We start from the raw sequence: 25,199 nt of genomic DNA, 5'->3' as shown, positions 1-25,199 counted from the left end.
TTTTCGAACAGATCATGTGACTAGCACCTTAGACGGTCATTTGCTTTGCTTAGCCAAAACCACCCGAGGACCGAAAAGGCAAGATAGATATACAAAATTTTTTCAAACCTAAGCTTTCAAAAGCGACAACTACTGAGCAAGAACCAAGGATTGAAAATGTGGACCATGAAACGCCAGAGAGCACCGCCAAATTGGCGAACAGAGTCTTAATTTGCACCACTAAAGACGCCAATTGTACAACAGCGCCACCACCGGTGTCTTGCCAATGTAGTTACCGCCGTCAAAAATTGTATCCCCTGGCCACGGAGGCGCACACACACGCATTAGTTATGAGTTATGTCGAATTAAACAATTAATTGAAGCCAGAAAAGAACTGCAGTTATATATTTTGGACATTTATGTTTATTAAACTGGAGAAACTGCATACAGGACTTGAATTACAGTAATAACAGTAAAAACAGTAAAATAAAGCCTTTTTTACGTTCAGTTACGTTATACGACAGAATACAAGTTTTTGGGGGGGATGGATGGGCCGTGTTTTAAATCCTCGTAGATAACTACATCACCAAAACACGGAAATAAAGCAAATTAGTGCAGCACAGTGACTCCGCCCAGGGGATACAATTTTTGACGGGGGTAACTACATTGGCACGATATCGGTGGGCGTACCATATTCAATGGATGACGATTTTGGCGAAAAGTATAGCTGTTCTAAGCAGCCTGATTCACAATTCCCCTCAAGAATGATGGGAAACAAACAAACAAACAAAAAAACGCTCATTTTCAACTTATTATTATGAATATTCTTGTAAGTTTTATTGCTAACACTGCGTTTCGAGGTTGTAGTGGACCAACATACCCATAGACACTGGTGTTTCAACTTGGGCGAAAATTCAATTTAATAAAAGTCACACAAAAAAAAACACTTGAACAAAATATCATGGGCCCAACATAAAAGAGGCCACCATAACAAAAGGCTTCAACCAACAAGACCTCTAGACATATCTCTGTGGCCCTTTAAATCAGGGTGGACTCTACTAACGACCACCTGAAGGAGGTATGACAAATTAACCAAACATTGTCAACTAAATAAAACGACAACAGATGGAAAATATACATATATTCAAACAATAATTAACTAATGTGCATTCAAACAAACAGTGAAAACTTTACTCCAAAGAGTCATACATAAATCAACTTAAATAGCCCCCTTTCAGAATGGTAGGTGCCAGATCTTACACAGCTGTGGTCGTTACATCAAATTGGCAAATAAAATCTAGTAAGCATTAGAACAAATAATAACTAAAGTGTGCACCCATTAGAAAATACATGTGCAAAAAATATCACATAAATAATTAACTAAATCTTGAAACACTAAATTGTGGTGGTAGTGGTAGCCACCACAGAGGTCATCAACATGTTGCCCCAAAAGTCAAACTCCGCCTATGGACCTAAATCAAGAAAAATTTGCTTTCAAAGTTATACAGCAGCCTTTAAAAGAAAAGTCACATCCGTTTTGTTTTCTCCTAGATTCTGGTAAGTTGGAGAAGTTGTCAAATCATATTATTACCGTAAATATTGTCAGTTTACGGTAATGTTTTGAACTACCAATGTGCTATGCTTGTGCTGTGTTTCACCAGTCAGTAAAATGACATCTCTGTATCTGTACACGAGCTCTGTTTTCTTGTATTCTTCTATTTATTGGTGCTAAAATTAGGGTGCGCGTTATAAACGGGTACAATAATTTTCCCCAGATTTTACAAGTAAATTTGGGGTGCGCATTATACACGGGTGCGCCTTATATTCGGGAAATTACGGTATTTCTAGTAAATTCACACTGCAAACAAGGGAATTTAATTAATTTTAAGGAGGTGTTTTTTTTGGTTTTTTTTGTTTGTTTTTTTTTTACCTCACCCAATTTAACACTGCTCTGGAAGTGAAATACAAACCTGCTTTTATTTATCTATGTATTTATTTTTAGATTAGTCCCTGTTTCGGCATAGTGGTGTGGTTAACCATACTACTCAAGTGCTCATGAACAAGACACCCAAACCCCAAATGCTCTGCTGTGTATGTGACATATTTGTGCAGCCACCTGAGCTCCCCTCCGTGTGTATTCAGACTAGAGTATTTAAAGAGGTACATTATGCACAGTGTTATTTTCAGTGTAAATGCATACATGCACCATCCACTTTGAATGCGTTTTTTTTTTTTTTGGGGGGGGGGGGGGGTGCTTTGATACCGTATAAACGTAGCCCCTAGATCAGGGTTCACTAAATCCGGACCTCGGTGCCACTTTTCCTGTCGTGTTTTCCATGTCTCCCTCCTCCAACACACCTGAATAAAAATAATCAGGATCATTATTAGGCTTCTGGAGAAGTTGCTGATGACATAATCATTTGATTCAGGTGTGTTAGGAGAGAGAGAGACGTGGAAAACACGACAGGAAAAGTGGCACAGAGGTCCGGAGTTAGTGAACCCTGCCCTAGATGATGGGTTGCGTGCCAAAGTACCATGATCAAAACTTACCACTTGTACAAATTCACATAAATGAGCAGTTCACATCCTGTAGCCACAAGATATGCTAATAGGGCCCAGGGGATGGTTTCATATTGCATAACATGAAGCTTAGACATGAAGCGCTCTCGCTCTCTCTCTCTCTCTCTCTCTCTCTCTCTCTCTCTCTCTCTCTCTCTCTCTCTCTCTCTCTCTCTCTCTCTCTCTCTCTCTCTCTCTCTCTCTCTCTCTCTCTCTCTCTCTCTCTCTCTCTCACGCGTGGCCTACTTTCATCATAGATGTGTGCAAATTCTTAATGACCTATTTTTATGTCATGCATTGATGTGTGCGCGCGCGTGTCAGCAAGACGCCACGCATTCACAGCGGTGCGCGCATGCAAATACACACACGCATGAACCGACACACTGACCTAGTTTTACAGCGCCGTGCAGAACAGAGGCAGCGTGACAGAATAGGTCACGACAGGCAACATAGCGTTCTTCTGAAACACAGCCAACCGACCACACCGAACTTGTTTTACAGTCACTGGCAATCCTTTTGGCTTAATCCTTTATAGAGCGCTCATATAACACATTGGCTCCAGCCTCCCAATTGGACGTCTATCATTGTCATACAAGGAGTTAAATACAGAGGTGGGTACTAATGCGTTACATTTACCTAGTTACAATTACTTGAGTAACTTTTTGAGAAAAAAAATTTACTTCTTAGCAAGTGCGTAGATTTGCATAGGGACGGTAGGGACATGACACTACCAACTTTTCAGGACGCTCAAATTGTCCCCACCAACTTTTAAGCAACCTTATTCGTATTATATCGTGAGTTCAGCTATATAGGTAATTTAGATTGTCTTTCCATATGTTGTATGGATAGAATTGACCCTACCATTATTAAGTGAATTACTTTCATTATGTTCAGGCTGATATTTTTCCCTTTTCACTTTCTGAATGTGCCAGTCCATTTTTTTTCCTCAAAACACACGCTTACTGGCTGATGACAGGACCCCCCCCCCCACACGCACTTACAGCCCAGACAGAAATACAACATGTCGACCGCCCCTTTCGAAGACGAGGGATATTAGAATTTTATTTCAGCCAGCAACAACAGCAGCAGCAGCAGCAGCAGCAACCACTGTAAGTAATGTAAAAAGACATCAATGTTGTGGAGGTGGGGAACACACCATTAATTTTGCTGAAAGTCCGACCTGCATCAGAGTTCGCATAACATTAAACTGTATGAATTTGCTAACCTGCATAACTCGAGGAGGAAACTGCTTAGAGAAAAGTGTCCTTCAGTGTGTTTTCAACTGTTAACATTAACTGTGAGAAATGTAGTGAACCGATGTTTAACCCCTTCTCCCCAATTTTCATTTTCATTTGACAGTATTTATGTTTATTTATTTATTTATTTATTTATTTATTTATTTATTTATTTTATTTTTGTTATGTTTGATTGTGTTTGTGGACAAAAGCAGTTGTTTTACTTGAAGGAAGGTTCCATTTTTATTTTTTGTATTTTCTAACAAATGTTTTTTTAGTTGTTTTTAATTCCATTATTTAAACAGACAATGTTGAGTGGTCTTAAGACAATTGTTTATTTTTTGCATTCCTGGATAGTTAAGAGATTAATGTGTATGTTAACATAATTTAAATTCTGTTCAAATATTGCAATTTAAATTAGCTTTAAAAAAATATCCAGACATTTATTCTGGAAGTTTTCAAAAGGTTTCTTTAGTAGTTTTTGAAAACGTTTGAAAAAGTTTGAATCAAACGATGTATCACTTGAACTAATACATATGAAAGGTAGTATAAGTCAATACAGATTTATTTTGCATTGATGATTTAGCATATTAATTAATTAGGTTCATATTGGTGAGAAATGTATCCCTGACTCCCGTTTACCCAATCTGTTTGATCTTATTGATGTCCCATCCCCAGCAAAAAGTTTACATGCAGGTTATGCTGTTATATCGTCCCTATCAATGTTCAGACCAAACCTTCGGCCTTGCTTCTTAGAGTAGTTTATACACAATACTTTTGACCTTCACTTGAGTAGATTTGTAAAAAAACACTACCCTTACTCTACTACTTTCTTCATTCTACATATTGATTTTATTTTTGCCAGAGATTCCGACAGTGCCCATCTCAGTTTCACCAATCAGACATAATAATAATAATAACCACATGACACTGTTATACTATTCAGAGGTAACAAGGTTTTTTTCTCCACCAGAGGATACTCGTGCTCTTTGGACAGGTGATGTTTCAGTTTTTTTCTGGTCTGAATTTGATTATTCTCTTTGGCTTAATATGGTCATGTAACGGGTTGTATTACAGTATAATTACAACATTTCATATAGATGTTGCTGTGCTAGGAAAAAATATACCATTAATTTAAAAAAAAACTCAAACAATGTAAGCAGTTACTCACAATGTCACTCATTGCTTGAGTATTCTTTTCAACGAATACTTTTTTACTTGTACTTGACTAATTTTTTGGAAGAGTACTTTTACTTTTATTTGAGTTATATTGTTTAGAAGTACTGCTACTCTTACTTGAGTCAAATTTTGGGCAACTCTACCACCCTGTGGTTAAATATGATTGGGAAAAAAATAATAAAAGTAAATAATCAACTGTGGAGTGGTATTGGGGGCCAAAATTACAAATAGTTTATTTTTATACTTTTTATCCAACACTGGAAGTCCCAGGGTTTTTTTTTTTTTTTGGCTATAAAGAAAGACCAGAAGAGCGTCAGATGACCCTGATACCAAACTGACTACTTGACCTTGTCAAACAATAGACCACTCAAACAAGCAATCAAGCAGACGACCCCCCAACACACTCCTGTGGAGTCACTGCCTAGGTGTGAAGGGGGGGTCTCACTCTGGATAGCTGCAATTAGCATCTTGAATATTTGCAAATCCAGGGCTCCCTTGGCTTTGTCAAACACGGAGGAACACGGAGCTGGCCAGTCGCTGTGTTCTATAATATGAATGACATGGCAGCACTGAATGCATATGTGTTGTATCAGGCATGCACCGGAAGGCAAGAGAGACGGGTGGACTTCTTGGTGGGTCTTGCAAAGGAATTGGCTCACTTTCATGTGGGCGCAAAGAAGATGCAGAAGGAAAAATTGATTCAGCAACAACCTCCAATATCTAGCCCCGAGAAAAGGGGTCATGTCACCACATAAAAAATATTTTGTTTTAGTTTTTTATTACACCATCCTTTGTAAATAGTTTCTTTTGTTGTCTTTTTTACATACGTTTCTTTATTAAATACAATGATTTTTTTGTGCAAAAATTACTTGTGTTGTGCATCATCAGCCATCCATCATCAGCAATATGACAATTGTAGTTCAATACATACAAGAAACAGTGCAAATAACATTCAGAGAGCTTGAGACAGCTGTTCTTTCTCAATGAAGTAATGTCAGAGAGTTCTCCGCAACAAATCCCAAGCAAAAAAAAGTGCTCTGATATCTACCTAATTTTGTCAAATCGTGCACTATTCCATCACATTAGACAACCATACTGATCAGTTACCAAACACTAAAACTTACTGTAAAAAGGTTGTCCGCCTGATTGCCTGCCTGGATGGTCCACTGTCCGACAAAGCCAAGGCAGCCCTACCCTGCAAACACTCAAGATGCTAATTGGAGCAATCCAACCCTGAGGTTTTGCGGGTGTGAATGGAAATGACTAATGGGGACCTCAATGCTCACAGAAGATATGCTGATTAAAGTCAGATCACCCTTTTCTGGATACAAAAGTGATTTGTATCAACTGATCCACCCTTGGTAGTTCTATTACTAATGTTGCTTTCATTAACTTTTTACTCATTTACAATTGTATTCATATACAGTATATGTTAATGCAATTGTTATCCCTACTGTATATTAGAGATGTCTGCCAATCGATCGGGTCCAATCACGTCATCTTCAAAGTATCGGAATCGGCAAAAAAATATCGGCCATGCCTTTTTTTAATATATATACGTATATTTTTTAATTAAATCGTTTTCTAATTGTATTTAACGTTACAGACATAATATGTTACACTCATCCAGTCTTTAGGCTTAAGGTAGGGTTGTCAAATTTATCCCGATAACGGCGGTAATGTTTTTTCAAAAAATGTATCACGTTAAAATCTTTAATGCAATTAATGAATGCGTTGCATGACCCACTCACGCATTGTCGCGCTCAATCTGTAATGGCGCCAGCCATTTTACCTATATAGAGAGATTAAAGGCAGCGTGAAATGAGTAGAGTGAATTTTGGCAGCCTTTGGAGCCTTCTTTAATTGGCTAAAGCCTTACATTCCCTCTTCCTACGAATAGAAATTTCATGGGAAGCAATGTGGGGAAGCAAGGTAGCAATTGAATTTTTTCTTAACACCTTATTTTATTTCCCAATGCAGAGAATATATATCAATTGGTAGCACTACACACAGTCATGGTTCCACTTCCCATCATGCATTGGGGCATGGCTACAGTATCATTTACTGAAAGCTCAATAAATACACTAGATGACAATATTTAGTCACAATATACAAAGTCACAAGTCTTTCTATCCGTGGATCCCTCTCACAGAAAGAATGTTAATAATGTAAATGCCATCTTGAGGATTTATTCTTGTAATAAACACATACAGTACTTATTTACTGTATGTTGAATGTATATATTCGTCCGAGTTTTATTCATTTTTTTCTTAATGCATTGCCAAAATGTATATGATCGGGAAAAATTATCGGGAATGATTGGAATAGAATCAGGAGCAAAAAAAGCAATCAGATCGGGAAATATCGGGATCGGCAGATACTCAAACTAAAACGATCAGGAGCAAAAAAACATGATCGGAACAATTATTGTATTGTATTGTATTATATGTGTTATAGTCATACCTACTGAATATTATTACCATGGATGTGCTGTACAGAAAACAGATGGATGGATTTCACTGGGGTGAAAGTCAACTTAAAAAGGACACCAAAGTATTTGACATGGTATGCAAGTTCCACTCCAATAAACAAAGTTGTCAGCATGATGTAACCTAGTTTTACAAAACAAGCAGACTCATTGCCGTTCCTACTTAAGACTGTTACGTGCAATGTCACTTCTCGTTCCCTCATTAGAGAAGGAAATGTTCCCAGTGGTGTGATGGTGTTGCAAGTCTGCTTGACATGAGGACATCCAGATTAAATAACATTCAAGGACACAAACACACACATATACACACACGTATGCTGCTCAGTTACATCCTTGCCCCTACCCTGCCCCTCCTTGTGCTGTTGACCTACATACTGCAGCATCCTGGTTACATAACCAGCCTGGGCTCTGGATCACTGCAGGCTATGCAGCACAAACATGCTCAAGTTCATAAACGACCCCCCCACCTCTGCCAACTCCTCTCTTCCTTCTGTCATACATGTTGTTGATTATCCAACTGCTTCTGTACATATTTTTTACTACCAAAAATCAGTTCCATGTCCATCAAAAATGTATAAATAAGTAAAGGAAGAAATACCCTTATGATTAATGTTCAGTTGTATTATTATGTGTCAGTTCAAATACTAATGCGGAACATTTGGATAACATTCTGTTCCCAAAAAGTATGCCACATAAAAATCTGGCAAGTCGAGGCTTTTTTCTGCTAACCTGCTCCCCCGAGCAGCAAGAACGGGCCTTCCCTCTGAATAGTTTGCCCGAATGTAAACTATAGAGTCAAATGATGTAAGCCCCCTTCCTCCCTTATCTTCCTCATCATTCCCTACCCATTTTCACTGACCTACTTTTACTCTCGTAACCCTCTGCGCATTTCGCAGCACCATGGTGGCCTGAAAAAAAATTGAACTGAGTTAATAAGCACGGAGGTGCCATTTGTGTCGTATTTGCTGCTTTGTCCTGGAGTCACTTTGCTGTGGCAATGTGCATTGTCTGACATGTCCGTTATTGTGCATTGGTAAGACAACAGTACACTATTAAAATATTTGATTCAAGACCAGAGATTAGGATGTTTGCTCAGCATTGCAACACCTCTGCCAGTCCCCGCCTCACATTCCAGCACTGGGTCATAAGTGGCAAATTCCAGTGACACCTTGGTCATGCCAACATCTACCATCTACCATCGAAGCCACATTTAGGTGTTAAGTATCAGAAAACTTTTGTAAGTCTGCTTGTTGCTCAGCTACGCAAGATGGTGTGACAATATGTTCATGATGTTGAGCAATACTGGACAACTGCAGATTATTAATAAACACTTCCACCTCATTCAATCTTTGTCCTTGCCCAGTTCCGTGCAGTCTTAATATTAGAAATTGTACAATCCTAACTTTTACAATCACTAAACAATTTATCACAATATTTTATGGCTTGATAACTCTGTAAAGATTTCAGGAGCATTTTTACAATGATAATGTTGCATTATGAGTGTGTCACTTTTATGTCCGGAGGAGAAAATTTATGAGCGTGCAAATATTGACCTGCAAAGACACTAAACATGCTGAAGGCCTGGGAACTGGTGTTTGAGATCTCTTCTTCTCGAAGCAAATAGCAGTTGTACAATCATAAAAATCTTTGCAATGTGGAAGAACTGTATTACTTTGAGGAACTAAAAGTGTGTTTATTATTACTAGGATTAAGAATTACAATTGGAATGAATTATTAAGAATTAACCTTAACAGCAGATACACGCATGTTTACCTCTTTCAGTGCCATTGACGATAGACGTCCAACCATGTGACTCTTTTCATCCCTCTGCTGTGAATTTAAACGGCTTTGTCACTAGTAGACATCCAACCCAATTGAAGTGGGAGGATTGGCAGCAACTGAACATTCATTCATTCACCGTTGAACTCAATAGGAAAAAAATCTAAATCTTTTAGAGAGGATCTGTCCATCCATCCATCCTTTATTTACCGCTTAATCTGTGTTTAGGTGGCGGGGGCAGCAGCTTTAGCAGGGAAGCCCAGACTTCCCTCTCCCCAGCCACTTCAACCAACTCCTCTGGCGGGATCCCAAGGCGTTCCTAGGCCAGCCGATAGATATGGTCTCTCCAGTGTGTCCTGGTTTGTCCCTGGGGCCTCCCACCAGTGGGACATGCTTAAAACACCTCGTAAGTGAGGCGTCCAAAACAGTGGCTACCTCAGCTGGCTTCTTTCAACGCGGAGGAGTAGCGGCTCGACCCTGAGTCCGTCCCGGATGACCGAGCTTCTCACCTCATCTCTAAGGGATTTTGGCCGCTTGTATCCATCTTGACTATATGTGAGGGTAGGAACGTACAGCGACTGGTAAATCGATTCAACTTTTGGCTCAGCTCCTTCCTCACCACAAGGTACCGGTGTGGAGTCGGCACTGCTGCAGACACTGCACCAATCCGCCTATCGATCTCCAGCTCCCTCCTGCACGCATTTATGAACAAGACCCCAAGATACAGAAACTCCTCCACTAGGATGAGGATCTCATCCCCGACCCGAAGAGAGCACACCACCCTTTTCTGACTGAGGACCTTGGTCTCGGATTTGGAGGTGCTGATCTTCATCCGAATTGCCTCAAACTCGGCTGCGAACCGCTCCAGTGAGAGTTGAAGTTCACGGCTTGATGAAGTGAGCAGCACCAAATCATCTGCAAAAAGCAGAGATGTAATGCTGGTACCACCAAACTGGACACCCTCAATGCTTCGGCTACGCCTACATGTTCTGTCTATAAAAGTTATGATCAGAATCGTTGGCGGAGTCCAACCCTCACTGAGAACAAATTCGACTTACTGCTGGCAATGCGGACCAGACTCTGACACCGGTCTTACAGGGACCGAACAGCTCTTACCAAGGAGTTCGGTACCCGGTACGCCTAAAGCACCCCCCACACCACTCCCCAAGGGACAAGGTCGTACGCCTTTTCCAAATCCACAAAAAACGTAGACTGTTTGACGAACTTCCATGCATCCTCAAGGACCCTGTAGAGCTAGTCCACTGCTACACGACCGGGGCAAAAACCACTGTACCTCCTGAATCCGAGATTCGACTTCCTGACGGACCTACAGCACCAGAGGATCTGTGTTGGAACTTATTCAAATTTGTGTTGATTCGATTCAACACTTCACAAGCTTAAAATGTGATTAATTTTGAACACAACCACATTCCCAGTAACTAGTAAGTTTCAGATTTCTACTACTGCTCGATTTTTTTTTCCCAAGTGGTTCATACAGGTTATTGGTCATATTAATAGTTGGAAAATGTTTTTAAATTATTTTTATATTATATATATATCATTTTTACTTGGCATTATGACAGGGATGTGCAAACTTTTCATATTCACTGTAGGATAATGAGAAGCAAACAAGTACAGTAATTGTGTTCTTTAAATTAGGGTTTCGTTGTTCCTGGCAATGTATGCCCAACTTTCTCAAATTCCAAAACGATTGATCATTTTAGGTCTAACAATGAATTATACTGTAATTCATAAATTTGTGTAATTAAGCATATACTGTAGATAAAAGAATTACTCCTAATATTTGTTCCTGCACTGCAGTGCAGTCTCCATGTTCATCAGACCTACGTGTTGCTTTCTTTGGAAACTGTGCTCAGCCTTTTCCGATGTAATGACAGTCAACAACAAAAAAATTCCAACATGACAAATGAAATTTCAACAGCTTTTTATTCTTCCCCATTTTTAACAATTACAATCAAAATAAAGGATATTTTCACCCATTGCGTATATCCATGTGACGTATAGATGACTATACATTATGACTTCTGGACAAGCTTGTCTTTTTTTCCCGCAAAAGGTTGAGGCAAACGATACAGGTTATACAGTAACACAGAGTACAAATCATTGCATGGGGTAGTATGAGCAAAAACACAGCACAACTTGAAAGAGAAAAGACAACAGGAGGACAATAAAATTACATACAATAGACAAAATATTAAACCAATATAATAGAAAATAATATTAATAAAAATAGTGACCACAGTATACAAGTGATCAAGACAACTTTACATTTATACATAGTGGCCAGAGGCAGGCACCAGGCAGTCAAACTGTAGAATAGATTGTGATTTACTGTAGATTTAGCGCTGCTGCTTGAGTTCAGTTCACAGCGTGCTTGATAAGTCATCAGCCAATGCCTGGACAAGCAGAGACGGCACAATAAAAGAGGCACCTTATGAGGAGGAAATTGGGAGCAGCTTTGCTGGTTTGAGTTTAGTCATATTTCTTTTATTAGACACCTACAATTTAGGGTGTATCCATTCTGTCAAACGAGTGGCTAACAAGGCTCTCCTTGTGCTTGTCAGCATTGTACCACCGTATAGCCTTGATCGATATGACAATTGGAGCGTTTTTGGAGTTGTAAAGATCAAATAAGTTCATCTATTCATTCAAAAAGGTGTTTTTTTTAATTGCTTGAAATTTTTGAGGCATTTACTTTTATCTTAAAAATTTAGTACGTAAAAGTTGAAGACTTCTGCATTCGACAGATTTTTTTGTGTGTTTTTGCCACATTTTCTTTTAAAATATATACCTCATATATGCAAATGTATGTCACAACAATATACAATCTAAGTGCTTGAGAAGTGAAAAGAACGTGTGCAGACAAAGGATTGAAAATGTTATTCAGAGAGGACCAATATACACTGTAACTGTACCAACAAGGTGACATTAAGGAAAAATGAATATTCTTTGGTCAAAGAAATGTTCTCATAATGCCACAATAAATGTGTACGCTGGCCAGATATATCCTTGATGGAATCTGTTTCATTCTATTCCGTCCCTCAGTCAATGATGGTTTTTTTGTTTGTTTTTTTTTAACTGGAGGGACATGTGGGAGGTAGGAGAGAATAAAGGGAAACTGGTGACAGTGAAAGTACGTAGATGGAAATCATTTCCTAGCTAGGCAACATTTTCGCTAACAGGATGAACTGAGCTGTCATTGTTGCAGAGTCTGAAGCAACAGCATCTCCCATTTGTGATTAAATGCACCACTAACCATTGTTGGATACCTTTTTGGAGTCCATCCTCTCATCGGGTCTGGGCCTTACTTCCTCGGTGTAATCCACCTCATTCTCTGCCTCCCTGCTGACTTGGCCGATGATGGAACTACTAGGCAGCGCCAGGTAAGGGTGCTGGGGCAAGGTTGGGGATGGGGACTGGGAGACACCTACGCAGACCTCCATCTGTGCTTTTGTCGCCCCGGTCGACATTGCACGGTTCTTGAGACGCAGTTTGTGGGGCAGGGCGGTCGTTTTGATTTCAGCTTGGCATTCTCCATACGGCCCGGCGGTCGCCAAAGCTTTCTGGTGGTAGCTGCTGATGTCTGAGGATGACGAGGAGGGGGATTCATCATCAGTCGAAGCCTCCTTGTCGGAGCTCCGGGGATCCCCGTCGCTAGATGAAGTATCTTTAGCAGAGGAATTCTCTTGATAGAAGCCGTCAGCTCTAGGGCCTCCCTCATATGTGAGAACCGGAGGGTCTTCATCCATAGAGTTGAGATAGCCATTGTGCTGCGAGAACGCCGACATGCCCTCTTCAGTGTTGTGGATCAGATTTGGAGCGAAGGGGTTCCGATTCTCAGCTTGCTCATGGCTGTTCTCCTGATCCTGACAAGTGTAAGGCCCATGATGATCCTCATGCTTTTGTTGGCTTTTGAACGGTTCCCGTGGCGCCTCAGAAAATTCGTACTGCTCACAGTCCATTGTCTTTGTCCTCTCTAGCTTCTCGGCGACCTCGGCGATGGTCACTGAATATTCTGAGAACTTTGAGGATGAAGAATGCTGGCTTTGCTGCTGCCTGCTCTGCTGTTCATCTGATCTCTGGCTCTCAACGGGGTAACACCCGCTGCTAGAACGATATAGGATGACACTCCTTTGTGAAGAAGTGGCTTGGGCAGTGGAGGCCTCCACATGGCCCTGCTGTTGCTGGTAGTCTAAGGCAGCTTCAGCCAGTGGTGCGCTATGCTGGTGAAAAGACATCAGAGCGGAATGGATGCCTTGGTAAGCCCGAATAGGCAATCCATTAGCTATCCCACCGGAGGGCCCGGTGCTTTCGAGTCTTGTCATTTCCATGTTGGAAGGCTCTATCTTTATGTTGTAGCCCAAAGGCTCAGGGCTGTCCCTTGAGGAGCCGTCAGACAAGTCTGACACAGATCCTCTGTGAGAAAACTTGTGAAGCGTAGAGTGGCGCTCACCACGGCTGGGCTGTTCGGTTTCAGATGAGTCAGAGTTCGGCATCGCCTGGGATGCACTGGAGTAGCCGCTACTTGAGAAGTCGGCGTTAGTGGGTGTGCCATTTGTGCTGCTCCCATTGCTACTTGAGTTACCAGCCGCTGAGCTGCTAGCAATCTGCTGGCTTTTCTCCATATAGGACGCTGCACTGATGAGGCCAAAGCGCAATTTCAGCTGGAGTAGTTCTGTTTTTAGACGAACGTTCTCCTCATTAAGGGCCATGACCCGGTTTTCAAGAACCATGTCATTCATGCGTCGTTTTTCACGCGAGCGCTTTGCAGCTTCATTGTTCTTCCTCCGTTTTTCCCAGTACGAATCATCTTTTTTCTCATCAGAGATGAACTCACGTTTACGGCGAGACGCCACAGTCGGCTTAGAGCCTTTAGCCTGCCTGCCTGCCCGTGCCCCACTCTCGGGAAGAGGGGATGGGAGATCACTATAGGTCGTAAAATTGTCCCTCTCCAAGGCATTTTTGTTGCTTGTGGATGGAATATGAAGACTCAGGTTTTCCATTTTTCCCAGGTGGGGCCAGAGTGAAACTCTAGCAAAGTGTATAAGGGAAAGATGCGCAGGTATAACAAAAAGGTTTTGTTATACAACTATTACTACTTATGCTGCAGGATCAGCAAAGGTTTCGGAATGAGGTGTTTGTTCACAAACAAGAGAGAGCCTCATTGATTTCTGTTGCTGATTGTTCCCTTAATTAGACTGTTTCAAGTGTCCAAATTAGCCAGGAAGATTAAAAATAAATGGAACTCCATGAAAACCTTAGACATTGAACTTATTGTCCTAACAAAAAAAGCTTGGACTTCGAGTTCTTTGGTTTTCTTTGCACACAGTGAGTCTCTGGAGTCTCTCAGAAGGTGAAATTAAGTTTACTGATGTCTTTCCAAATATTCTGCACAGCTGTGAAGCCCATCAGGCCACCACGCTTCTCATCACAGTGTCGTACAGAAGATGTAGGTCACGCTGTCTACTTTAGGGCTCCCTGAGGATCCAGCTTCAGCCGCTGTTATGCAGTGAGAGAGGGAGAGAAGGAGAGAAAGAGTTAGACTGGCAGCAATAGCCTCTGTAGTCAGCATATAATCAACATTTCTGTCAAAGCTGGGGTCAGCTTGCACATCCTGTAAGAACTGTCACTATATCACAATGGTCTAATTTTAAAAGGTTTCGGGTTGAAAGACATTTACAGTTGGCAGCATAGGAAGAAAGCAAACTTCCCAAACGCTGGTATTTCTGGTTTTCAAAGTGCTGCCCGTAATGTCATTCATTAAGTGTTGACTATTTATAATTTTAGCATTCACAATCCACAATCTGAGCATCAATTGTTACATTTCTCAAACTAATTAAGAGACCACAAGCTACAGAACTTACGGGTATTAACATCATTTCTCAGAAGAAAGCTCTACCCACTCAACATGTCTTGCTCCAACTGAATAAACAGGTGAATGCAGTGATAAGCCGAAGCTCAAAGCACATTGGTCCTTGACCAGCTGACCTCATTTAAACTTATACATAAATGGAACTTGTGTGTTTGTGTTCGTTCCCTATGGACCCCGCAATGGCTCGATTTTCTTTAAAAAAAAAAAAAAAATTACACATTTGTACTATGAGCGTCTGCAAGTGGCCTTAGGTAGGTTTTGTGTCAAAGTACCCCCGATAAGTATTGGAGATCAATAATCGAAAAAATCGGGTTGCAGAAGCAATGGCCTGATTTTAATTAAATTTGACACACTTATAGAGAGTGACATCAATAATGTTTCGCAGAAGTTCCAAGGTCGCAGACCTTTGAATAGTGCAGAAAATTCACAAAATCCCAAAACTGATATATTCCGATTGCTCCAGATTCCAATTTCAAGGAATATTGGCAGATTTGGTGATGGGGCCATTATTAGTCACCATGGAAATTTTAACACCGGAGCACCCCCCAAATAGAGCGACAAATTGAAAATCGATAAACCGTTAATAGGACTACTTTCAAAAGTGGTGTTTTTGGAATGTAGGTCACGGTAAGGTCACGCTACATGCGAGAACGAAAAGTAGGTCAGAGTGCAGTGGAGAAGTTGAAAAGTCTCTAGAAAAGTTCTATGGTTTTCCGACAGCTTTTCGCCTGGGTTTTTACATTTACCTTAACAGATTTTCTTCACCCTTTGACCTCTGCATGTAACCAGTAAACTCTGCCTTCAAGTTTTCTTTCTCAAAATATTCTGTTGCGTACAAAAACACAGAATCCATACGGGTAAAACAGAGATCAGGGTTAAACAATACTGAAACCAAGTCAAGGGGTTAACAAATTGAATTCGAAAAAACTACATTGCACCCTAAAGGTGTTAAAAGGTATTCAGGCCTTAATGCTGTCTTCATTTGGTCCTGTAATCTGACATTGAGACTCATTTTTAAAAACTTGAACCATTTTTCATGGGAGCAAAATTAAACAACTTGCTGCCCAAGGTTTTTAATGCGGAACCAATGAATTAGTGGCCAAAAATCACGGGATTTCGAGGTTTCTTATGTGTGGATCTAACAAACCTTCGCCCAAACTCCCAGCACAAGTAGTATGCCCGGCAACACCGGGCTGTATTGCTTGTATATCCATATTTGTGTATTGCCTCATATCTGGTAATACGAGTTGTATCACAATTCAATCCAGACTAATCCCGATACTACACTTGAAGACGATTATTGCGACATTTGTATGACACTTTAGAAAAAACAAATCAAAATGGACATAAGTACATTTATATCAACTTATTGCTGAAACCTCCTCCATCACTCAAGTAAAAACATTTTTGTTTTATGTTTGAACAATATTTAGCTTTTATTATGACATTTTCTCTTTTTAGCGCAAACCTGCTTAAATGCAAGATTTTAAATAGTCCATGCCTCCATTTTGAAGTCAAAACCAAAATTAGCCCAAATTTCAGACTTATAAAAGGACTAATCTGAGCAACCACTAGAGGGCGATGTACACAAATCTCTACTCGGATTAGTCTAATGTTGTTGTTACTTCAGCAGACTGCAAGGCAATGCTGCTGCGTGCTGCCAACTACTGGACGGGAGTAGAAGTGCAGCCGCTGAATGGTTTATTTCCACCAAAAACACACATGTAAAGATCGATATAGACCAATTCTGAATCGATACGAGAATTGCATGACATTATATCGCGATATATCTCAGAATTAATTTTTTTAACACCCCTAATATTCACAATTCAAATAGTGGGCTAAACTGCAGTTGATTTTGTATCCCATTTAATCACTGGGTGTGCCTTCCACCAGGAAAAATAAACTGCACCTCTAATAGACGTTTTCGGACTTGACTGTTGGACTATGCTAGTCTATTTTGTGATAATACTTAATTTTTTTAACACCCCTAATATTTACAATTTAAATAGTGGGCTAAGTTGCAGTTGATTTTGTGTCCCAATTAATCACTGGGTGTGCTTTCCACCTGGAGAAATAAACTGCACCTCAAATAGAGGTTTTCGGACATGACTGTTGGACTATGCTAGTCTATTTTGTAATAATGTAACTATTCTTTTTTTTTTTTTTTTTTTTTTTTTTTTTTTTTATGTTGGCTTCATTTAGTAACTTTTACACTCCACGCATCTCATAGGCCACCCATCATCTCTTTCCTTTTACGACTTTGGATAGGCATTTGATTGCGTTCTCTATCAACTGCATGGAAAATTCATGATAAAATGAACACATTTTTACATTTCCAATTGTAAAAAGTTCTCTGCAAAACTTTTTGTAGTGGATGTCTTACTCTTGGTTAACCTGCACACAAGTCAAAGCTGACCTAATGTTGCCTCAAAAGATTCAAGATATGATTAATTCCACACTGTCGGCATAAGTTTTAACAATCAATTTTACCATCCATGTCTAATCATGACTTACAAAAAGATCAACTTAGTATTTTTTAAACGAAACGTTGTGCATTAGTCCAAACACACATTTTTAGTTCATCTCAGCGTCTCTTCACATCTGGTTACTGCATTACTCTGAGTAAGCAAGAACACAATGAACTCATTACATCATCTATTAGTCGGGAAAAGCACTATTTAACCTTGTACCACCATGTCTAATGATCGGACAACTGCAACACTTGTTTACTCACAACTGTTTCTTTATACGGTAACTATGGATGAAGACTAGACTTGCTACCGAAACAGTATGACTGCCTTTTACCAGTCTCTCTTCGCCACTGGCTTTTCTTAAAAAGATATCGAGTATTGCTCCACAGAACAGAGCGATTTGGTCACAACAGATGTGGAAAAATTTCGGGGTCAACACCACCCTCCCCACTACGAATTATTTTCATAAAGACCGCAGAGGGAGGGAAGGGAACAAAAGCGTGTGGGAAGGAAGCTCGCTGGCTGCGCTGTCCCACTGACCTAGAAACACCGCTAAGCAGTAAACACTCCTCCAGTCTTTGACAGTACGCCATAAAATAGGTCAGTAGGACTGCAAGAGAGGGAGGGCGGGAGAAGGAAAGAGTATTAGAGTGCACTCTATAAATAGTCCCAAAAAAGAGGGGGGAGAGAGGTAAATGACAGAAGGAATTCAGGAGGGGGAAATGAAGAGACTAACTTTAATAGCATGAAATTCTGATTATGTATCGACTTGAACAAGCTTTGCTGGGCGCCAAAAGGAGCCAGCAAAGGAGCACGAAACAATGAGCATCAGAGGCAGATAAAAAATTATAGCTTGAGATGGCATTGACGTCAGAGCACACACCCATCTCTGCAGCCAAAGTCACGCATAACAGCCTCTCTCTGGCCCGCATGGGGAGGGGCTTCTCTGCCTTTTCTCCTTCTTGAGTACGTGCTCTGGATCGGTCTTGTGTAATGCGCACATCACGACAGTTGCCGTTTACGACTTGAAATTTGCTACTCCTTTCCTTCAATACAAGGGTGCGGGTTGAGCTTTAACTTAAACTGTCTGGTTGAAATAACTGTTTTAAAGTCAGCCTTAGTATACAGAGGAAAAAATATTCCGTTTTTTTAGTTATAGACTGCGTAAACTCAAAAGCAGTTTCCAGGAACTTTTTACTTGGAGAGGAATTCTTCACCTCTGACCCCTACTGGGGCGAGTGTGAGTCAACAGTGAGGCATCCTTGCTCCCCTCCTCCAACCACACACATGTGGGGCGTCCATTTTGACCCATTGCTTTGTGTCTATGGATTTAAAGGGGGACAGAAACAAGAGACTAGACTTCTATCTGCCATCATAACTTGTAAAAGTAACAAGGCCTTGCATCTACCAGTTGTGGCAGATTGTAAATCATTACACATAAAAATGACCGGTGAATATGTCAATTACAATTAACAGTATGGTCACATTGATTGAAATCCACTTTGCCATGGATGCATTTCTTTGGATTTGGTATATTTTCAGAGAAACTGTTATAAACCCACAAAAGCTAATACAATGACGATCATAAAGATTTGTTTGAGGGTTGCCTCTTATTTCTTTCATAATTTAGTATGGCCTTAGAGGATTTTATTTAAAAAAAAAAAAACCCTGATAGGAAGGTTTTTGACTCCACATCTTTAAATTAAAAATGTGAGCCAAACAAAAATGTTTAAAATTACTCTTGTAGGACAACATGAATGAATGCAAGCCCTGTAGGAATGTTGTCTTATTATATTCCCTGGGGCAAAAGACTGAGTGGTAAAGTCTGAGTAGCTAGTACGTATGTCACCCAAATACAGGTCTGACCTAATTTCATTCAGAAAGCAGACTGGGAGAGAGCAATGCAGACGCTCTGAAAGCAGACCAGCTGGCAGCAGGCGGGCTAAAAGGGCTCACCAAACCCTGCCTGCCAGACAGACCTTTTTCCATGCGTTGCATCACAATTTGAATGTTCACTTGCTTCCTCCAATTTCAGTGAAGTCAGGACAAGGCCATGATGGGCATCTATCTTTGGAGACTGGCGTTTTACCTCACATTTCCACTCCACTCAAATACCTCACGTTTGCATTATGTATGAACATACTTCCACTTACTTGGTTTAGATGTCTGCTGTTATTATCACATCACAAATAATAAGCAGGGTGTGAGCGGGAATCAATTACAGGACCTTTTGTCCCAGGAGAGAGATTTGCAGCTCCCTGCTGCGTGCTTGTTATGTCATTCCAAAAGAAAAACTCTGCGCCTTACTTAACCCGTTTTAGCACACTCATTAGCTGCCAACGACGGCGCAAGATGTCCAATTTATAGCATTGAAACATGAGCATTCACAGCCAGTCCTCCCAATTTAATCCTTTAATGCACGAATTATGATTTCTTTTTTTTTTTAACATTTACAGGGTCATTTAACTTATTAGCTGCCATTGACGAGAGTCAATTTGAATTCGACGTTTTGTGCCGTCAATGGCACAGAAACATGAGTATGTCAATGGCATACAATGAGCTAAATACTATGGGGAAAATATCAACTATAGAGTTACTCAGGACCCTAACCATTATGTATTTCAGGTTTCATTTATTTATTTATTTGTTTATTTTAAATTGATATTACATTCTTTTACTTACAAGTATATAGAAAAAAATATATAAATTAATGCTCCAACGATTAATCGATTAACTTGAGTAATTCCATTAGAAAGAAAAAAAAAGATTCAAATTCAATTTTGCTGCTTCGAGTATTTGTTTAATTGAAGTGGCGTTATAATGGTTTGTTTTGAAAGTGTTTGGAATAAGAAGTGGCATTATAATGGTTTGTTTTGAAAGTTTTTGCGTCTAGTTTTATTGATTTGGTGGATATACTGCCCTTTGGTGGCAACAGTGAAAATGACAACTCATTTCACATGGCTGAATCCAGCTGCTACCTGTTAAGACCAAATGAAGCCAAGTTTTTCTTTGAGCTAATGTTTTTTTTTAATGCATTTGTAATTTAGTTTATAGGTTTATTGAGCTTGAGTTTTGGTTGGGAATATGTGTTTGAACCATTTGTTGAGAAAATTGTTTTAAAAAAAAGTTAGCATTTTATAGCATTAAAGCTAGCGGGCTTTTGCTATGTAAGTAAGCCAATTATTTTGTTGTACTTAAATCCTCATCTATTTTTTTATACCGTTTGAGGCTCAGCTCAGGTATTTTAATTTTTTATTTTCCTTATCCGATTACTCGATTATTCGAACTAACTCACCGATTAATGGACTACTAAAGTAATCAATAGATGCAGCCCTGATAAAAATACAATAATTATCAATAATTGATATACTAATCGTATGATGATTGCTAATAGTAATATGTTATAATGAGTTTTTTTTTTAATTACCCAAAACAGTCACTTGCCCTATAAAGGGTCAAAGGTCTTAAGAGTAATTTTGAATAGGTATCCACTGTCGTGACCACTGTCCCTAAAGGGTTAAATTAATTGGACGTCTATCCTTGTCAATGGCAGCCAATGCATTAAATACCATGTACAACGAATAACTTCTAGTCTTATTGGTGGCAATCACCAGATTGCATTTTTTAAATTAATTTTAATATTATTATAAATTAGCCTGTAATTAATTTATAATTACATTTATTCATTAAAAAAATGATTTTTAACAATAATAATACAAAAAATATTGAGACCTGGCGTTCACGTATGTGGTGTTACGATTTTTTTTTTTTTCATAATTACCAAAAAAAAAAAGTCATTTGCCCTATAAAGGTTTAACAGGCACTTTGAATCAAAATATCATACACTTCAAGCGTTCTAGTGACGTAGCGAAAGAATCGAGTCATTTGTTTCCCTTAATATTACCATTTTATTTATGAGCGCCGTCACGATAAAGTGCTGTCAATTCTGCATTATCCATTATGCGCCATGTGCGAGGCTAACCGTGTGTGATAGTAATATTAGCATTATTAGCCGCACAAAAGCAAGCAGCTGCCTCGGTCGACTCGCAGGAAAACACCACCGGGAGGAAATTACCTAGACTTGACATTGAACATACGCACTGTAAGCCACGCGGACCCAGTCTATTTTTAGCCCAACTAATAATGTAAGAAAAGGGACTCGAGTGCACAAACTCAAAGCGACGAAAGAACACAACGTGCTGTTTGTCCAAAGGAACGTCTCGTAGAGGCGGGTTGGGTTGCCGGCTGATTCGCCATGTGAACAATAACCGGCCATAAACCGGCGTGTCCTCACCTCTAAAATTAATCCGTAAATAAAATTCCGCTTATAGGCACGTGTACTATTGCAAGTTATTAGAGCCAATAACGGAAAAAAACAGGAGGAAAAACGACAAGAGCGGGTTCCGCGCCGTCAAAACATACCTTTGAACGGTGGAGGAGGGGAACACAACCTTCAGGCTTCCCCGACACAAAAGCAGTCTCGTTCCCGTTTCCTCCTTTCTTTAGACAAAACCTCAGCGTGGAAAAAAGATCAAACTTGTTCCCTCGTTGCGCTCTCTGTACGTTCGGGTGCCGGTATCCGTCTCCTTGCTGGAACTGCCCCGTGTTGTGCGCTACCGGACACTTTGCTCCACTTTGTGCGGCAGCCTTTCGAAAAATATGTGTTAGTAGGTCAATGGTTGCGTAACAGCTCTTCGGCTGCCTCGTCACGTTTGTGTCCTCTGTGTTTCCACGCGAGAGGATGCGTGTTACATACACTGCACCCGCCAACACCCACCGCGTGGTTCTGTCTCTCCTTCAGCCGTGGAGCATGTCCATCCACCAGCGTGGACTCTCTTTACGACACGGATAGGAACGCGAGCACACGCGCCATGTTAGCCGCTACGTATAACCTCGGGGTGGGGGGCAGAGGGGGCAACAAGGACTGTATATATTTATATCTTTTTGGGCGACAGATTTCGTTATTCCACGTGTAAAACTAAGTCACTACCCACATTTAGCTATTTGACACAAAAATGTATATGTAGACGTCCAATTAATTTTTAACCCTTTCAAGAACAGTGGTCACTACAGTGGATAGCTGTTAAACCGTTAACCTTGTATAATGCAAATGACTAGCTTTGGTCATTTTTCAAAAATTTGATATTGGAAATTATTATATATATTACATTAATATTATTGTATCTTTTATGTATTTATTTTTTTACAATATAAATAAATGTATTTTAAAATTATTTAAAAATAAAACTAAATTAATACAATTAAAATGAATTAAAACCAAAAATGCACACTGTTCATGACTACAAATAACACTAACGTTGATTTTTCTTTCCATAGTGTTTGAGTCATGGCATGCCATTGATAGGGATAGATGTCCATCTATCCATCCATCCATCCATCCATCCATCCATGCATCTACTGCTTAATCCGGGGCCAAGTCACGGGGGGGGGGGGGGGGGGGGACAGCTTTAGCAGGGAAGCCCAGCTCCTCCGGCTGGATCCCAAGGCATTCCGAGGCCAGCCGAGAGACATGGCCTCTCCAGAATGTCCTGGGTCGTCTCCGGGGCCTCCCGCCGGTGGGACATGCCCGGAACACCTCTCCAGGGAGGCATCCAGGAGGCAGCCGAACCATATGCCCGAGCCACCTCAACTGGCTCCTCTCAACGCGGAGGAGTAGCGGCTCGACATAGAGTCCCTCCCAAATGACCGAGCTTCTCACTCGATCTCTAAGGGAGAGCCTGCGGAGGAAACTCATTTCGGCCGCTTGTATCTGGGATCCTCCTCTTTCGGTCATGACCCACAGCTGGTGAGCATAGGTGAGGGTAGGAATGTAAATCGACTGGTAAATCGAGTGCTTCGCCTTTCAGCTTAGCACCTTCTTCACCACTACGGACCGGTGCAGAAGAGTCTGCATCACAGCAGACGCTCCCGCTCCCTCCTACCTTCACTCGTGAACACGACCCCAAGATACTTGAACTCCTCCACTTGGGGCAGGATCTCATCCCTGACCCGGAGAGGGCACGCTGCCCTTTTCCGGCTGAGGACCATGGTCTCGGATTTGGAGGTGCTGATCTTCATCCCAACGGCTTCGCACTCGGCTGCAAACCTCTCGATTGAGAGTTGGAGGTCACGGCTTGATGAAGCCAACAGCACCACATCGTCTGCAAAAAGCAGAGATGCCTTGCTGAGGCCACCAAACCAGACACCCTCAAAGCTTCGGCTGCGCCTAGAAATTCTGTCCATAAAAATTATGAACAGAATCGGTGACAAAGGGCAGCCTTGGAGGAGTCCAACCCTTACTGAGAATGAATTCGACTTACTGCCGGTAATGCGGACCAAACTTTGACACAGGTTGTACAGGGACCGAACAGGCCTGAGGGATGGATGTCCGATTCATTTAAAAAGGGAAGACAGGATGTGAATCCTCCTTTTATATCAATGTTTTTTTTTTTTTTTCCCAAAAAATATTTTAATTAATTACTAATAAATTAAACAGTATGAGCAACCGCAATGGGAGTAGCTCAAACTCCCTTGTGGCACATTAAAGCTTTCAGTATAAAAGGTGACTCAGATTTCCATTCTTGGTGTCTAAGCAGTTGAACAGGACATGTGAAAAAAGAATATATATACTGTATATGTATATATATATATATATCAATTTTCTATGTTTTATTGTGTTTCTTTTTTAATCCTTTTTTTCATTTAGGATTTTCCAATTTTTTGTTGTATTTTTAAATTTAGTATTCATTATTTTCATTATTATTATTATTATTTTCTTGAACTTATATATTCCCCCATGCTTTTTTATGTAGGCAGTATTTGTTTACCGTTCACTGCAAGTCTAGGTAAATGTATACTATTCACAGAGTATGGGTTGCGGTCGTTAGTAAAAGAAGAATTTCATATATACTAAAAATTTAAAAAAATCCATTGACAGGGCTAGACGTCTATTCTGGAGTTGGATGCGCTCACTGAATTAACCGACAACCTGACTCTGGCTATCTACATCACCAAGAATGCCTCACATCTTAAAGTGTCATAAACTCCACAACATCCATGCTAGTTTTTGTAGCCTGTCTTTGACATTTTGCATTGCATGTGAAATATAATCATTGATTTGATTTATTTAACTCTCTTAATTCTTTTTGTGTTGTGATTACAGTAAAATGCTTTCCGGCTGGGCTGTCAGTGAATTATCATGTTTCAATGTCATTGACCGTGATAGTCTTCTAATGTAATCCATTTGAACTGGGAGGGCTGGCAACAATTATCACTGGCAGCCAATAAATTAAGGATCGAATGATTTTAGATGTTCAATTTAATACCGAATTCTGAATTTTCCATGTAAATGAACTTAACTGAACTACATCTGAGAATATTTTTCATACTCAGACCCAAAGCCAGATGTTCATTTGTAATAATGGAAAACTTGGTTGTATTTCACATTTTTAATCCTATTTATAAAGACGCATAAATGTATATCTCCCATTCTGGGGTATAAAAACATGGTTTTACACTTTTTTTTTTTTTAACCATTTTGGCACCTCACACATCCTGTGAGATGGGTTACATATCTAATTAAGATTATGAAAAATAGAAGAGCTAGAGATATA

General features: G+C 40.2%; 1 protein-coding gene and 1 long non-coding RNA gene across 2 annotated transcripts; one reads left to right on the top strand and one right to left on the bottom strand.

Moving 5' to 3' along the window:
- Positions 1-3,029: 3,029 nt before the first annotated feature.
- Positions 3,030-12,039, top strand: LOC130920869 (uncharacterized). The gene is made up of 2 exons (XR_009064226.1): positions 3,030-3,647; positions 9,448-12,039. It is a non-coding gene; the product is annotated as an uncharacterized LOC130920869 (long non-coding RNA).
- On the bottom strand, positions 11,148-22,498 carry LOC130920864 (uncharacterized). Its single transcript, XM_057844378.1, has 3 exons — positions 22,364-22,498; positions 22,009-22,233; positions 11,148-14,739 (listed from the first exon to the last, which is right to left on the bottom strand). The coding sequence occupies exon 3, from the start codon at positions 14,241-14,243 to the stop codon at positions 12,492-12,494; it is 1,752 nt and encodes a 583-aa protein (XP_057700361.1). The 5' UTR covers positions 14,244-14,739; positions 22,009-22,233; positions 22,364-22,498; the 3' UTR covers positions 11,148-12,491.
- Between the last annotated feature and the right edge of the window lie 2,701 nt (positions 22,499-25,199).

This window comes from Corythoichthys intestinalis, chromosome 8 (assembly GCF_030265065.1).
Source record: "Corythoichthys intestinalis isolate RoL2023-P3 chromosome 8, ASM3026506v1, whole genome shotgun sequence".
In the NCBI taxonomy this organism is placed as follows: Eukaryota; Metazoa; Chordata; class Actinopteri; order Syngnathiformes; family Syngnathidae; genus Corythoichthys; species Corythoichthys intestinalis.
Note: the sequence above shows the minus strand (reverse complement) of the source record. Positions and strands in the feature narration are given on the sequence as shown.

Excerpts from the sequence above, each read along its gene's own strand:
- LOC130920864 (XM_057844378.1), bottom strand. The coding sequence starts at position 14,243 with ATGGAAAACCTGAGTCTTCATATTCCATCCACAAGCAACAAAAATGCC.